This window comes from Eublepharis macularius, chromosome 5 (genome assembly GCF_028583425.1).
Source record: "Eublepharis macularius isolate TG4126 chromosome 5, MPM_Emac_v1.0, whole genome shotgun sequence".
NCBI lineage: Eukaryota > Metazoa > Chordata > Lepidosauria > Squamata > Eublepharidae > Eublepharis > Eublepharis macularius.
In genome coordinates this window covers 76,138,188-76,154,747 of record NC_072794.1, presented here as the reverse complement: position 1 = coordinate 76,154,747, position 16,560 = coordinate 76,138,188, and the positions used below count along the sequence as shown (strand labels likewise).

Genomic DNA, 16,560 nt, shown 5'->3' with positions numbered 1-16,560 from the left:
AGCAGTGCAATAGTGTGCAAGTTGAATGTAATGTTTTCCTTTTCTTGTTTAGGGCATTAACTTGACTTTTTCCCCCCCTAGTGATGTCTTTTCCTGCTGAAGGGGTTGAACTGGGATTTAGGAACCATATTGAGGACGTGCGGACATTCTTGGATTCGAGACATCCTGACCACTACACAGTTTTCAATTTGTCACCGAAGTCTTACCGTAGTGCCCGGTTTCATAATAGGGTAAGTGATTTCTGCTGGCATGATGATGTATCAAAGTATTTCTCAAGGTATTCAATCCTGTTACAAGTATTATTGGGACTCATTTTATATGGCATATAGCTATATGGCTATCCTGGGTATATGGGTTTCAAAGAAATTGCCTGCCCTTTTCTTTGGTCTGGCTATCACTTGTGGTTTAAACCTCTTGCTGTTTTAATGTTTATGAGATGATCTCTGCTTAAGGGTGCCATTCTGCATGCGTGTCAGAAAAAAAGAAAAGCAGTATATAAACATTTTAAATAAATAAAACTTGTTTCATCCAGTTTGGATGTTGCAGTAAATTGCAGTTTCTTACACAAACTGGCCATGGCTCATAGTCTGAAGACTCCTTGAAGGCTCATTCTCAGACCAAACAAACCAAAAATAACATCTGGAATGTCTAAAAGCAGTCATGCTAGAATTAAAATTTAGAACCATTTAGCATCCTAGTTTAATGTATATCAATATATATAAGCTAGAAGTTTAACCTTTTCTCTTCTTGTCTATAATTACCATGAGCCTCTCAATCGCTCATTTTATCAATCTAAATGCTGTTCATATTTTTTACAAGCCCGGGTCTGAACATATTGCAATATAAACACTCTGTAAGTATAAGTAAGGTTTAAGTACCTTTGCATCAATAGAGACTGGAGAGGTTAGAGACTTCAGCTGAGGACATATGCTGCACATAGCTCTGCTCTGTAAGATGAATGCTATGAAGGAACTGGTGGTAGCTAAATAGAGTTTAAGGTGCGGCCTGGAAGACAGATTTGCACAGAACATGAAGTAGTCCATACGGGAAGAGCAGGAGCTGCTCCATGAACAATATAGACATTCTAGACTGGATGGGAGTATATTTGGAACTCTTCTTTTATATAAATTTGAGGAAAGATGGGATACAAATGAGTTAAAATGCATGACCTAAATTAGATGACCTAAATTGCTACTATGAAATTTCAAATCTGTCTGTTTGCTTTGTGATTTTTAGGTGTCTGAATGTAGTTGGCCAGTTAGACAAGCACCAAGCCTCCATAACCTCTATGCTGTATGTAAGAACATGCACAACTGGTTGCAGCAGAACCCCAAAAATGTTTGTGTCATCCACTGTATGGTAAGTCAACCAGTAAGTAAGCATTTTTTACAAATGTCCAGTAAAAAAAACCAAACTGTTTTGTTTTAAAAGAACAGAGAATTAGAAACATGCATTTAAAAACCCCAAAAATAGTTTCATAAGGAAAAAAGTTGCTAAAATCTATGTTGTGCAATACTAATAATATCAAGAATAAAAACCCAGTTCTATTGCAGGTGTTAAATTTCTGGAATTCCTAGCATCATAACAGTTTCCAGTGTCGCTCTGGATTATGACGTGGGTCCTGTTGACTTCAGGGCTTGGCAGGGTTACATGCTGGAGCTGTAGTGTTGATAAGCTTTGTAAGCTTAACCTGCCTACTCAGCTGCATGGAGAGTCTGCGCAGTGGTGCCAGCAGTCACCAGGGTGATATAATTGTTGGTGTGTGAATTCTTCCTTACGATTTGACTGAAATGTGAAGTAAGAAGCTTAAAAATGTTAATTTCCATGTGGAATGCTGGCACACAGGATTGGTTCTTGATGGCTTTCACATTGAAGGTGAAACATACAACGCAAGCCAAAGAAGAGAAAAGCATAAGACGCATGTTACGTGATAGATGGGGGATCTGTGCAGTTTTTGAGGACATTAGTGGGCGGTGCAATCAATGGCCACTTGTGTGGATTAACTGTTTTTTAGTTCTTTGCATATGGAACAAAAGATTTTGCGAAGCACTTGGTCCATTAAATCTACTATATGAAAATTTCAGGAAAGTAGCTGTGCTAGTTTGTTGCAGCAAAAAGAAACAGGAGTCTTGTGGCACCTTAAGAGCTAATAAGTGTTGATTCTGGCATTATCACAAACTTTCTCAGATTCACATACTGAGTCCTTGCTAGTCTGGCATGTGCACATGTGTGTAATACACATAAAAATTCTGAAGAAAAATTGTGAATAACTCAATCAAAGGGACATGAAATATTTTAAAGTACTACAAGGCTCTATTTATATAAAAACAAATAACCTTCCTTTACCACCTCTGAACGTTTTAGATAATATTTAGACTATCAGCTTTCAGCCAAATATTTACTGCTGATTTTTCAGTCCAATTCTGTTCATATTTTCTTGGAAAGAAGCAGCATAAAAGCTTCTGATGTTGCCTAGGAAGCTTCCCCACGGAGAGGTTTTTGCTCAAATAGTTCTGTAAGCCTGAAGTGGAAAAAAGGTGAATTAGATGGCAAGATTCTTCCTTTTTTTTTTTTTTTGAAAAATTTTTATTGGGTTAGAATCAAATGTTTATACATTACAATCAATTTTCCCATTTCCCACTTTCTAACCCCCTCCCTTTCCCCCCCCCCTTTTTGTTGACTTCCAACAGTTTTCCAACCCTTTATCCCTTTTCCCTTACTCTTTATATATTCCTCTATCTAACAAATATATATGGATGTTCATTCATTTTATTTGACAGGATGGTCGTGTAGCATCAGCAGTCCTGGTCAGTGCAATGTTCTGTTTCTGTCATCTCTTCTCTAATCCAGTTCCTGCCATTCAATTACTAAATTCAAAGCGACCTGGAATAATACTTTGGCCATCCCACAGAAGGTATAGCACACACATTTCCTGTCTATGTGATTTCTTCTTGTAATTGCCATTCCTTGCTACTTTGATCCCAGTTTAGCCAACTCCACCCTTCCCAACTCTTTTCAGTATCAAAATTAAAGATAATAAAATGTGTTAAGTTGTTCAGATATGTAAATGACAGAGGGCAGATGTGCAGAATAAATGAAAGGGTGGGCCACTGTTGCTCAAGTGCTTTCAGCTCAGGCTTCCACTGTCCCAGTTTGACATGTGCTTTAAGGCTTTCTGTTCTTAAGGCAATATTCCAACACTCAGGGTCTAGGGAATTAGACTGGGTGTATGTGTATAAATTCAGCTGTGGGGCCACAGTGGGAACTTATTTCCTGCATTTGTGACATATGTAGAGAGGAAACTTCTTAATTTGTTTGTGGAGAAGCTGCATCTGCACAACTCTGACCACCTAGCTCTTATGTCAGTCATAAAGCAATTCATCCCTCACACCTCCCAGATTGGGGCGAGTGCTTTCCCTAGTCAGGAAGCCACAAACTTTCTCTCATGCACATTCTTTCTCTCTCACACCTCACACACATAATTCCATACAGCAAAAAACACTGACTTAAAAATTAAAACATACATACACAAAGATGCATCTGATAATTCTATTTAGGGGAGAGGGGTTGAAGAGGGCATACATGCTTGACTGAACTTTTACTCTGAAGCCAGGTACATGTAAGAATATAGGAATAAAGGCGAGGGAAGGTAGTGGCTGACCTACAGAAGCTCCAGTGACACTGTCTCCAACTTTAGTCCCATTAAAATGGAACTACTGCAGAATAAACAGGAATAGGAATTCACTTCTTGACTTCTGTAGATACCATAAGAATCTCTGGATTAAATTTTGTCTCAGCAAAGCTGCAAGGCTTTAATCTGTGAGCTAAAATACAAGTGACTTTTTTCACATGGAGAACACTTGATCATTTTTGCAAGTTTTCCTGGGAACTGAAGTCCCAGTGTCCTTCACCTCACTGTTAGAATCACTGCCTGAAGAGCCAGAGAAAGTTGGCAGCAGCAGCAGCTTTTGCAAATTGTTCCTCCAGTCACAAGCCTGCTCTCAATGATCTTTGTGGGCGGAAAGCTGCAACTTTCTCCCTGGGCATCTTGCTCCTGGGGAGCTGCTCTGGAGAAAGCTGACATATCGGTGAAGCCGAGCAGGACGCCCAGGGAGAAAGTTGCAGCAGCCTGCTCCCAAAGATCGTTGAGAGCAGGCTTGTGACTGGAGGAACAATTTGCAAAAGCTGCTGCTGCTGCCGACTTTCTCTGGCTCTTCAGGCAGCGATTCTAACAGTGAGGGGAAGGACACTTGGACTTCAGTTCCTAGGAAAACTTGCAAAAACTATCAAGTGTTCTCCACGTGAAAAAAGTCACTTGTAGCTTGGCTCTGTAAACTATAATCTTAAACCGCATCAGACCCTTCTAAATCCATTTACTTCCATGGATTTAGAAGGATGTCACTGTGTTTAGGATTGCACTGTAAGACTACATTTATGTGTGACATGTTGCTGTAACGCTTGATTTAATGAAAAAGCCAGTGTCAGGAGACAGAAACAAAACACTTCTGTAGCTTTTAAATGAAGTGCATCAAGATTAGCAAGATGCGTATGCTCATTTTCTCCCTTGAACTTCTAAAGAAATTACCAGGGTCTATCATTCCTGTCCCTTGATGGCATGATTTCTCCTGTTGAGAATGTTAGGTTGTGGCAAACTGAGCAAGTACCAAGTATGCCTCTATTATGGAGCTGAAGGGCAGAAAGCAGTTGTGTGAACTGTGTCTTTGAATCATTATGATATTCTTTTCCATGGCAGGTACATAGGGTATATTTGTGATTTAATAGCAGACAAGCCCATTCAGCCTCATTGCAAGCCTCTGACCATCAAAACAGTGATTCTCAGCCCAGTGCCCTGTTTCAACAAGCAAAGAAATGGCTGCCGGCCTTTCTGTGATGTTCTGATTGGAGAAACTAGAATCTTCACAACTTCTCAAGAATATGAACGAATGAAGTGAGTCCCCATTATGTTAGGCTTGGATCATTTTCTCTGAACTGAATTTTGCAGTCAATGTGATTTTGATTATGGGCTATTTCAAACATGATATATTTCAGAATGATTGTATGAGATTCTGTTCAAACGGTGCGGCTCATGGAATGTGTGAGTGCAGGCCTAGCAGTGATGCGTGAACGGGGAGTGGGCAAGGTAGCAGAACACACAGGCCAACTTGCTGGATTTAAAAGAGGCCACAGCTTTATTGGTATACAGCTTATGGAGCATTGGAGTTGCATAGGGCACAGATCCAAGCATCAACTGATCCACCTACCAGTCAATGACCCCCATGCCTCCTCAGACCCCTGCTGAGGGGGGGAACCACAGAATGACAGTTAGTAGGATACCATGGGGGCTTACACTTTTGTGTGGATCCCCTGCAACCCGGGTGTGAGGCTGCCCTGACAGCTCTTATGCTGGGCATGCCTGCCATGCCTCACTCCCAAGATCCCTTAAGAGGACCCCCAAAATGGGGAAGCAGGGCTTGCTGGCCCAGCTTCCCCCAAAAGGATCTGCACCCAATGCCAAAACCTTCACAAGAGCCATAAAATGGCTCCCACAAAGCTCCTGAAGTTGCAACCAACACTGCAGTCCATCCCAAATGTCCTGCAACCAAATGTCCTGCCCTCAGATGGACACGTGTACCCTGTCAGGATGGAATAACACCTCCCGCCGGAAAGATATGTCTGGGTGGAGGATCACTGTACCCTCACCTGCCTCCACAAAATATTCTACTGCCTTGGCTAACTTCATCCTGGCCAGGTCTATCCTGCTATGGCCAGTGGCATCCTTCCAAGAGCACCTTTCCAACAAGTTTGACCGTAGAAGGTGCATTCCAGGAAAGTTTCCACAGAGGAGCCACAGGTCAGCTATGATGGAAGATCTTAAGTTCAAACTTTGCTTCTTGCCCAAGTTCTTCTCCCCCAGCTTGATGACCAACGCATCGGGAGGGCCACGATGTCTAGCTTGACTAAGGACCATAGGCATCAGCGCATCCCACAGCATACCCTTGATGCCGATCCAGGTAACATCGATGGCCCTTTCCATTCCCAGCTGCTGACCCCACCCAGACAGTGAAGCATAGAGACCAGTCCAGTGCACAATGTTATGACCACAGATCCAGACTGATTTGTGCCAACTGTGAAGACTACCAAGATATGAACCCTGGGTGTGGCAACTGAGATGTCCAGGAACCCCAGGGCCCACCCCATGTGTCCCAATGGGAGTTGGAAACCAGCTGCCCCAACTGGAAGGCCCCATAAAAGGCCAGCAGGAAGGATGTCCTAAACAGCTGGGCCTCAAAAGCCAACCGGAAATGCCCAGCAGCTACCTCAGGATACTTGAGATCCTTAAAGAAGGAAACGGCTGCCGAGTGACAGCCCATGGTCCTAGGGATGAAGCCCTGCGCCTTCAATTGAACCAGGTAGCAAAGGACCATGGCCCCAGAGATGGGCCAGCTGGCCAAGCTGACAGCACTGCTGCAGATGTCAGGAAGCTAGAGGCAGCTGCCAAATAGGTGCAGAGAGTGGAGAGCGCAACTGAATTGAGTACTCCCTGCATTATGGTGCATTCTCAAGTCCCACAGTTCCTCTGGAAACGGGTCAGGAATGTGACATGTGGCCGGGGCCAGTCTGAAGAACCTATCTGTCTGGAATTGTGTCTGCATTGATGCTATCCGTACCTGCTACATACTGGGCTAAGAAGGAAATGTTAGCAGAAAGACAGCCCAGCACAAACCTGTGCACCAGGCGCATGACCCACTTAGAGCAAGAGGACTGCCTGTTTAACACCCACATCACAGCCTGATTGTTGCACCAAAATCTAACCTGCTTGTCCTTGAGGTGCTCTTGCCCCATGACCACCGTCAACAAGATTGGAAAGACTCCAGGTAAGGGTAATCCCTCAGGATGTCTGACCCCACCCAGGTGTTAGGCCATTTCCAAGTGCAGCAGTGCTCCCCTGCCCAGGTAAACCCTGAACCCTATGCTGCCTGCAGCAGCTGCACCTGTAGGTCAGACCCCAACTTCCACAGATCCTGCCATAGTGAGACCCTGTTGAAGTTGATGAGAAAGGAGAGCCAAACTGTCAAGTCCTCCTTAAGTATAGTGAATGTGATGGTGAGGGGTGGCGGCTTTGCCTGTGTCCATGGCAAGGTGTTCTCAAAAGGCCTTCCCAGGGGAAACAACTCAGCATGCAAAATTCAAGTGCCCTATAATGGATTGGAGCTCTTTAAGAGGGCATTTGTGGTGGGACAGCACCTGCCAAATGAGCTCCTGCAGGCCCTTAGCCTGTTGTAGGGGTCTGCCCCAGGATTGAATCAAGCTCTATCTCAAGGTCAACCAGCTGAGTGGCTGGCCCTTCCATTTTCTCCTGAGCCAGAGGGACTCCTCAGGTCCTGAGCTAGAGCCTGGAAGGTGCCCAGGCGGTCAGCTCAGGCTGTGTTGCCTGAAAGACCCTCAATTAAAAAGTCATCCAAGTAATGGGTGTCATGTGGGTACCTGATATGTTCCTTTGCAGCCCCTTCTAAGAATGCGCTGAAAGTCTTGAAGGTGGCACAAGCCACTTAGCAATCCATTGGCATGCCCTTATCTATGTACCACCCATTGTTAAGCTTAAAGCCAAGAAGACAGAAGTCGTTGAGATGTACCAGTAGCAACTGGAAAGCTGACATCACATTTGGCCCTAAGGGCACCAGGGCTGCAGGACCAGACCAGCTGGACCACATAATGAAAAGACACATATTTAACCGAGCACAACTCAGGCGGGATGGCCTCATTAACAAAGCTGCCCCTGGGGTATGAAAGGTGATGAATTAGGTGGTATTCCCTAGGGGCCTTCTTTGGAACCACCTCCAGTGGGGAGACCCTCAGATATTGCAAAGGAGGGGCATCAAAGGGGCCAGCTACCCAGCCAGTGGCCACTTCCTCAGCAAACTTGGCCACCACAATGTCCCGCACCACCCTGGCTGATTTAAAGTTGTCTGATACTGCAGGGATCCAAGGGCTAGTAAAGGGAATCTGGAAATCGAGTGAACCTCTCCCAAAGGTAAACTACCCTGACAGGGTAGTGGAGTAGGAGAGGGCAGAGGGCATCAAGCCTGATGGGACTGTGTGCCAACCCCAGACCTAGGGCAGCCCCACTATTTCCCAGAGCTGGTGACCTGGGCAGAGGGGACTCCAGGTCCTCCTTCTTTATAGGAGGTGCAGGCTGAGGGCCAGGCAGTCTGAAACAGCTGCTGTGCACAGGCAGGAAGGATAGTGATAAGGGCCAAAACAACTGTTGCTAATGTGATTAAACCTTCAGTGAGGCCACTGGCATTTGTCCAGCTTGTATTCCCAGCAAAGGCTTCTGACCTGCTTGTGTCTGGCTGGCCATCTACCCCTCCTCCCAATGTGGGGCCCCAAAACAAAGCTGCCCCTGGGGTATGAAAGGTGATGAATTAGGTGGTATTCCCTAGGGGCCTTCTTTGGAACCACCTCCAGTGGGGAGACCCTCAGATATTGCAAAGGAGGGGCATCAAAGGGGCCAGCCACCCAGCCAGTGGCCACTTCCTCAGCAAACTTGGCCACCACAATGTCCCGCACCACCCTGGCTGATTTAAAGTTGTCTGATACTGCAGGGATCCAAGGGCTAGTAAAGGGAATCTGGAAATCGAGTGAACCTCTCCCAAAGGTAAACTACCCTGACAGGGTAGTGGAGTAGGAGAGGGCAGAGGGCATCAAGCCTGATGGGACTGTGTGCCAACCCCAGACCTAGGGCAGCCCCACTATTTCCCAGAGCTGGTGACCTGGGCAGAGGGGACTCCAGGTCCTCCTTCTTTATAGGAGGTGCAGGCTGAGGGCCAGGCAGTCTGAAACAGCTGCTGTGCACAGGCAGGAAGGATAGTGATAAGGGCCAAAACAACTGTTGCTAATGTGATTAAACCTTCAGTGAGGCCACTGGCATTTGTCCAGCTTGTATTCCCAGCAAAGGCTTCTGACCTGCTTGTGTCTGGCTGGCCATCTACCCCCCCTCCCAATGTGGGGCCCCAAAAGCCACAGCTATAATTGTGGCTGGTGAGGTCCCACCTGGACCTTGGGTTATGAGAGTTCCTCTTTCAAAAGACCTAATCATATTCCAAGGCTGCACTGTCCCTAGCAAGGTCCTGGAACCTCAAAACATTGCCCAGGAGATTGGTCAAATGCCAGCCCCTTTCAGAGCTTGCACGACCCCCATAAAGACTGTGTAGCCTTTCAGCCAATTGCCAGAAGTACGCTCAGCAGCCTCCTTTTGGGGCTCCTTCCTATCCCTCTTGGAAGGGAAAGCGCACCTCCCATCCTCAGCCTCACGTTTTGTCAGTGTGAAAATGTCCACATAATACCCGTTGAGAATCTATTCCTGCACCTTACATGCCAAGTAGGTCCTCATCAACTGTGAAGGATGCAAAGGTAGCAGGTGTGGCCTCAGCTTGGTCGGCTGCCTAGACCTCCTGATGGGTACCTCCAGCTTGCCCTCTGGGACCTCCTCCAAAACATCCAGGTTGGTAGGCCAGGGACACTGGCTACTACCCCCCAGTACTCCTCCTCAGGGTCAACCAGTTTCCCTTCCGAAGAAGACTCAGCTGTGGTTCCCCCGCTGTCTGTTTCCTCAGCACAATGTGGCACCCTTTGGCCCGTCCGGTGGCTCTTCTTGCTTCACTCGGGGCTACTGAAACTGCTGGAGGGTGATTGAGCTCACTGACCTCCCAAGGCATGCTTCTTGACCCTAGTGGCCTTACTCACTGCCAGCTGCTCTACTCTGTCCAAGAGGAGCTCCAAGGCATGGGGAAGGCCTTGCAGAGTGCTCTGGCCTGTGGCTGCAGTAGCCTGCCCCTGGGGAACCCTGAGAGACAGTGAATGGTAGTGTGACCTTCTTTGGACTGGGCCGTGGGGGGTGGGGTGGGGCTTATGAACAATCTTCCTTGGCCTCACAAGGGGGGTGCTGGCCTTGGCACCCCCTTTGCGTGCCCTAGAACCCCTTTTGCCTGGATTGGCATCCACAGCCCCTTTAGGAAGCACAGCTGTGGTCTGCCCAAACAATGAGGGATCCCTCTCCCACAAGCTATACATGCCTGACCTGCCCTCTAAAAGGCAAGTTGGAGGGGGTGGGGAGGAAGGGGTAAGGCTACCATTCTCCCCTCTGAACTCTCCCTGTTCTAGTGCCTCCTTCCTCTTTATTTATTTATTTTTAATTTATTTATTTGTTATTTTTAAAAAAGATTTATTGCCTATGAGCCAGCCCCTGTAAGTATGCTGCCCTCCCTGCAAAGGTGGCCTGCCTCGGGGATCACCCTATTGGGCTTCTGCTTCAGGATCATGGCCACCCAATCATTCCCTTTATGGAAGGGGAGAGAAACAAGTAGCCGATGCTGCTTGTACCATGGCCAGGACCCTCCACAGGTGTGTTGGAGAAGGCATGGAGGAAGCTGCTGCCTGCTGGAGAAAGTTGCTGAGGCCCTGCTGCTGTGGCCTGCCCGCCCCCGCTCCTTGCTGTGTGCTTTTGCTGCACTGACAACAGCTGCTGCACCAACATTGTGGCAGCTTTCCTTAGCTGCTTTCCTTAACCATTGTCACTTAGCTGCTGCTGTGCTGACCAAGATCCACTGACGAGGACCGATAGCCGGCCCCGATTGACTATGCACTGCCCAGCAGGAGTCTTCAGGGGGGTGCTGGGCCTCCCTGAGAGAATGCTATACTGTGTCCCCCTCACCCTGCAGGCTGCAACCAGTTTCCCCAAGTAAGTCTGGGCGATGGTGTTTATCATCACATGTCCATGCAGGGAAACAGACTTGTGTTGCAGGTGAGGGTATACATTGTTTGCATAGAATTATCTACACAAAATGCTATTTGTGGGAAATGCATTCTCTAGTTGTCACATAGGTTTGTGGATTAAGCAGGGAAATGCCATTAAAATGCAAGTTATAACTGAGAAAAGATACCAATTGCATTTGTGTTGTGGTGTTGAGGTTAGCATTTGGATTGCAACACCTCCCCTGAAATATAGAACTATAAAATATATCATGATACCAATATTTAAGTGGGTCCCTAAAGTAACACTTTTGGAGAAAAAGTCACACTTTGATTCTGAGTGAACTATGTGTTGACTTGTCCTATGAATGTAATATGGGATATTTTTATTTTATTTTTCTTTAGGGAGTTCCGTGTTCAAGAAGGGAAAATTGTAATTCCACTAGGAGTCACTGTTCATGGCGATGTAGTAATTTCTGTCTACCACATGCGATCAACCATTGGGGGACGACTTCAAGCTAAAGTATGAATTAGTCTATATTTTCAAATGAATAAGTAAAATAGATGAAATGGTTTAATGGTCTAAAGATACATCCATATTGTGAGGGGTAGACTGTTATTCTTAACCCAAAGTAGGATGTTTCTGCAGTAATGAGGGAATAGATGTAACACTTTTCTGCTCTATCCCAAACTTAGAATTCTGGGATATGTGGGAATACATCTGGAGACTGGCAGTCATGATTTTCTGTGAAAGTGGCTGGGTAGCTTAAGGAGCATTGCCTGCTATCAGCCAGCTTGGAGTAAGGTTTAATTCTAAAATATACAACAAGAGTTGGTGCAAAATGGTTCCATTTTAATAAGTTTGCCTAACTCAAGTGACATAAGTCCGGGCATTCAGAGTGTATCTTCTGATCTAAAATTGATCCATTTTGAACAATGTTTTCTAACTGATAGTAGTGAATTTTTCTAAATCAACAAAATGTCTATTTAAATATAGTCACAATATGTTTGTCCTACATTTCATTTAAATTGTTACTATGTTGTGTTTTGGGTTGCAAGGGCAGGAGGAGGAAGGGCTCACAAAAAACACTTGCATTTCTGATAATTTCAGGTGGATAGCCATGTTGGTGTGCAACAGAACGGCAAGATTCGAGGCCAGTAGCACCTTAAGAGACCACAAGATTTCCCGGGTATAAGCTTTCAAGCGTCAAAGGGACCTTTGATTCTCAAAAGCTTATACTCTAGAAATCTTTTTGGTCACTAAGGTTCTACTGGACTTGAAGCTTCCATTTCTGAGTTAACATCACATAAAATTGCTAGCTGTGTTCAAACTCTTGAGCTGAACACACATTTCCAAAAAAAGAGCTCCGTGTAATTTGAAATCTTGTTTATTTGTAAGATATTTTATGATCTGATAAAGACATGACTTCTCTTAAATTATTGAAGGCATTTATACCATCCAGCTTTTTAACCGCATGGTTGGTGAAACAGGCTGGCATACAACCATTAGGGGGAAAAGCTATAAAAATAAAATTCAAAGGTGCACCAACAATAAAGCAAAAATAAAAGATCCAGAAACCACAATTAACTAAAGCTCCTTTGTTTATAGACATAGTTCCAGTGAAGTAAAACTGTCTGCCTAATTCTTTACACATTTGAGTTAAAAAAAAAATCCTAATAATTTTTTTGCTTCTAGATGTCAAACACACAAATATTCCAGATACAATTTCATACTGGATTCATAGCTCTAGGAACAACGGTGTTAAAATTTAATAAGTAAGTATCCTGCAAATGAGAGCAACAATGGAGTGAGATATACTTACTCCGTATAGTTGAAGATCTTCAATGAATGATGTGGCAGAGTAAACTAGGAGTACTGCAGAATATATTTACATTGTGAAGTTACTGAAATGCATTTAAACCTAGATTAGCAGATATGTTGCTCCCTCCTAATAAAAAGTTGTATCGGTATTTTTGTGGCTTGTTATGAAGCAATTTAGTCTTGGTTCATTGCTGAGTTTCTTTGAAGGCCTACACAGCTTTTTCTAAAGGTACAGGAAGAAAAATCTATAAAGAACTGGTTGCTGTAGATTTTCATGAAAGCAATTAATGAATATTCTAAAATAAATTCAGGCTTTCTAAACAGTGTGCATGATTCTCCCACCCCCAAAACCAACCAACCAACCAACCTATCACTTGTTATTCCTGTCAGTAATCAAATAAGATGCCTGTTGAAGTTAGAACTAAACACAGACTATTCCCTTCCCATCCAGAGTTGTTTTTGTTAAGACTTAATTGCAAGTGGAGAAGATTTGATGTTTAAAGTACAAGGAAGGACTAGGGCTCAGTGGCAGAGCATATTCTTTGTACAAAGAAGATCCTGGCTTTAATCTTTGGCATCTTGAGTTAAAAGATCTCTGATAGAAGGCATTGGGAAAGATGCTGCCACTCAAAGTAGATAATATTGAGTTGGATGGATCAATGGGCTGACTTGGTGTAAGGCAGCTTAACATATTCTTATACATCTCTTGCCCTTAAAATGAACTGTTTATATAAGTTCAACTGATATGCTTTGGAAATAAGTAGTAAGCAAGAGTAACCAAGATGTACTACACATGGTGGCTGCACCAAGGTGTACTACACATGGTGGCTGCTAGAAGAACAAGTAAAGGAACCAAGTCAAGGAGTATGATCTACCCCTCCTTTCCGGCTAGTATGTATAGGCTTATTCACACATGAACTGATGAAACAGCCCACCAAAGCCTTAGGATCTCTACATACAGTCCTACAACCAGTTGAAGAGTCCCTTTCCTGTTCTCTGAGCAGTCATACCATGAAAGTTTCTTTATTTTCTTCCCTCTGTTTCCAGAAGAAGAACCCAGGAGATTGGATATTGGCCAGGAGGGTGAATAGGCAGGAGGGTGAATAGATAGGTTCAGCAACAAGTCTGCTGAAGGGAGTCTCTGACTAGGTGTAACAGTTGGAGCATTTGTCAGCAGGTAGTTTCTATGCACACGGGCTGGTTCACAAGATTTGGTTTTAACAGTTCATCAAATGGTTTGGTTTAATTGATTTTAATTTGAAGAACTTTTTGTCAATGTTTAGACCTGAATTGGATGCATGTGACTCTCCAGAGAAATATCCCCAGCTGTTTCATGTTATATTGGAGATAGAAATAGAATCTGCTGACAGACAGACTGACCTGACTCCTCCCTGGGAGAACTTTACAACAAAAGACATCAACCCAAGCTTGCTTTTTTCTTCTCACCAGGAACTCCAAGATACCCTTTCCCTGGCAGGTAAAGTTATGTTGTTCTTCTGTATCATTTCCAGTTTTCATGCCAGTATAAAATGTGATTGCATTTCTTCTGTTCCTACTTGTTAGTATGTTTTGACTCTTTGTAAATTATAGGCAGAGGTCCTGGAGAGGCATCACAAGATAACCTAAAGACTGCTGGACAAGGTGCATTCCTGTCATCTCTCAGCTGGCAAGGTAAACGGGATTTCATGTCCAGTAACTTATCTTTCACAACTGACAAATCCAAATGTTGCTGTGTGTTTTCTCTGACATTGCCTTGCTTGTCTACATTCTATGAGTTTGGCAATGATTTGTTGGGTGAGGGGAGAGAAATTTCATTTTTCCTTATAGGAAGGAACTGGCCAGCACCTGCACAAGCCTGGATTTCACTATGATCTCTTCACTCCAGAGATCTTTGGAGATCTGCCCAACATCTGATGCTAGGCAGATCTTGTTCTTATCCTTGTTGCAGTTGGTTATAACAATAGCCCTTGGAAAATCATTGAATATCAGACTTCTGTTCCCCCCATTTTGTATTCTGAGAATTCCATTTTCTGTTACATTAAAATGCAGGTACTTTTGGTTAAATTGTAAATATTGGCTATTACTGATTTAAGTTGCTTCCACATGTGGCTTGTAAAAAAGTTTGTTTTCTTCTCGATATAATATGAAAAGAACTAATTTTAAACTTTGACCACTTAGATCAAAAATCTGAGAGAAGCAGTTCACACCCCAGCTCTGAAGATCGGGCAGCCCTGGTGCATGAAGAAAGTGAGCAGTCAGATGATGAACTCTTGTCCCTCTCCAGTCAGCACAGTAACACTAGCACTGACAAACTCCATGGGGCACCAAAGCACAGCAAAAAGCCTCAAGAGCCACCAGGTCCACCACCCCCTGAAGATGTGGACCTTTTGGGTTTGGATGGTAGCCCTATGAACAAAAACTTTACATCAGCTCCCACTGCACCCCCTTCTAACTCTGACTTGTTGCATGATCTCTTTGGAGCTGGTCATTCTGGAGGTCCAAGCCAAGGTGCACAGACAGCTGTTGAGGATGTCTTTCAGATGGGTGGGACTGGATCTGCACATTCAACTCCACGACGGTCTGTAACTTCTGCATCCCCATCTTTGTCCCCAAGGATAGGAGAAGGTAATCATTAACATCTGTGGTACCTGATCTTTTTTCTCTTTAAATCTTAATTACTTCTGTCTGTGTTATGGCTGCTGGATAGAGGTCTAGATCAAAAGAGAGACAGAGGATCCTTCCATTTTAAGGGCTTCTTTATGCAATTAAGATTCAAAAATTGGTGCTGGAAGCATTGCTATTCCATGGCTATTAATTAATATTTGTTTATGTGAACAAGGAATTTCAGGGTTGAAATAAACCATAAATGTATGCAGCCTTGAATCATTCTGGTCACTCTGTTTCAGTAAGCAGTTGTGACCCCCACTGACCAAGCTTGCACAGGACAGCTCTGCAGAAAGCATCTTGCTTCTGGAAAAACCAGAAGGAAAGACAGAACAGAGGCACAGAAAGAGAAGGAGGAGTCAGACAAAGAGAGTCCTCTCTCTCACACACAGTCTGATTCCTGAAGAGAAAAAAAAGGAACAATAGCATCCGCCAGTGTCCAGTCATGCTGAGTCACTTCTGTTACAATGGAACAGACCCCTTTTGCAGGGAAATCCTATGCATATTACTCTAGAAGTAAGTCCTTCAGTGGGCCTTCCTCCCAGGTAAGTATGCATAGGATTGTAGCCTTAGCCTCTTTGTCTCTCTATATGACTTCCCCCTAATCTTGTAGCTTCTTTACAACTACATTTTTAGTTAGTGATGAAAAAAGAAGAAATGCTAACTGAAAGAAATTCCCTAAGTTATATAACTACTGTGATTTATGTACATAACCAATGAAGAAAACAAAAAAACAAGGAAGGTGCTCATAAAATGAAAAAAAGCCCCTCCTAATGTAAGCCAAGGAAGATTTTTAAGTATATAACTGTGCTATCCTAAGCAGACTTACCCCTTTCCAAGCCCATTGACTTCAATAGACTTAGAAGGGTGTAACTCTGTTCAGGAGTGCACAGTAAAAGTTATATAACCTTGGTGAGGTTTATTGCCAGGTTCTTCTGGTTACTGTGGAAAGGAGATATTGTCTGTGTTGATTTCTTGTTTGGTCCTCCTAGTGCATGAGTCAGAACTTAAACATCCTTTTATAAACTTCCAGTTCCAAAGTACTTTGGAGAAGGTTGTCATTCTATTTTCAGCCACTTCTGTTTTTCCTTTCTGAAGATGAAAGTAAAATGGAGTGTGTGTGTGTGTGTGTAAGTGAATCTTATAGCATTTGACTTGGCATAATTGTAAATTCTCCTTAATATGATTATGTTATGTTATAAGTACAAGGAGATATAAAACTTAAGAACAATATAGGATCATTTGGGACAAAGAATGCAAACTAATACTGGAATTGTGATTAAAACTAGGCTGTGTGTGTGTTTTAAAAAATTATTCTTTTA

At 43.9% G+C, this 16,560-nt stretch overlaps 1 protein-coding gene across 1 annotated transcript in view; it reads left to right on the top strand.

Annotated features, from left to right (window-relative positions):
• The window catches only part of DNAJC6 (DnaJ heat shock protein family (Hsp40) member C6), a 45,920-nt gene that overhangs the window by 13,798 nt on the left and 15,562 nt on the right, over positions 1 to 16,560 (top strand). Inside the window, exons 4-12 of the mRNA XM_054981196.1 lie at positions 82 to 230; positions 1,237 to 1,359; positions 2,781 to 2,914; positions 4,754 to 4,948; positions 11,158 to 11,275; positions 12,449 to 12,528; positions 13,858 to 14,051; positions 14,165 to 14,245; positions 14,753 to 15,199. Of these exons, the coding sequence (XP_054837171.1) occupies positions 82 to 230; positions 1,237 to 1,359; positions 2,781 to 2,914; positions 4,754 to 4,948; positions 11,158 to 11,275; positions 12,449 to 12,528; positions 13,858 to 14,051; positions 14,165 to 14,245; positions 14,753 to 15,199 (1,521 nt within the window). The remainder of the gene's footprint in view (positions 1 to 81; positions 231 to 1,236; positions 1,360 to 2,780; positions 2,915 to 4,753; positions 4,949 to 11,157; positions 11,276 to 12,448; positions 12,529 to 13,857; positions 14,052 to 14,164; positions 14,246 to 14,752; positions 15,200 to 16,560) is intronic.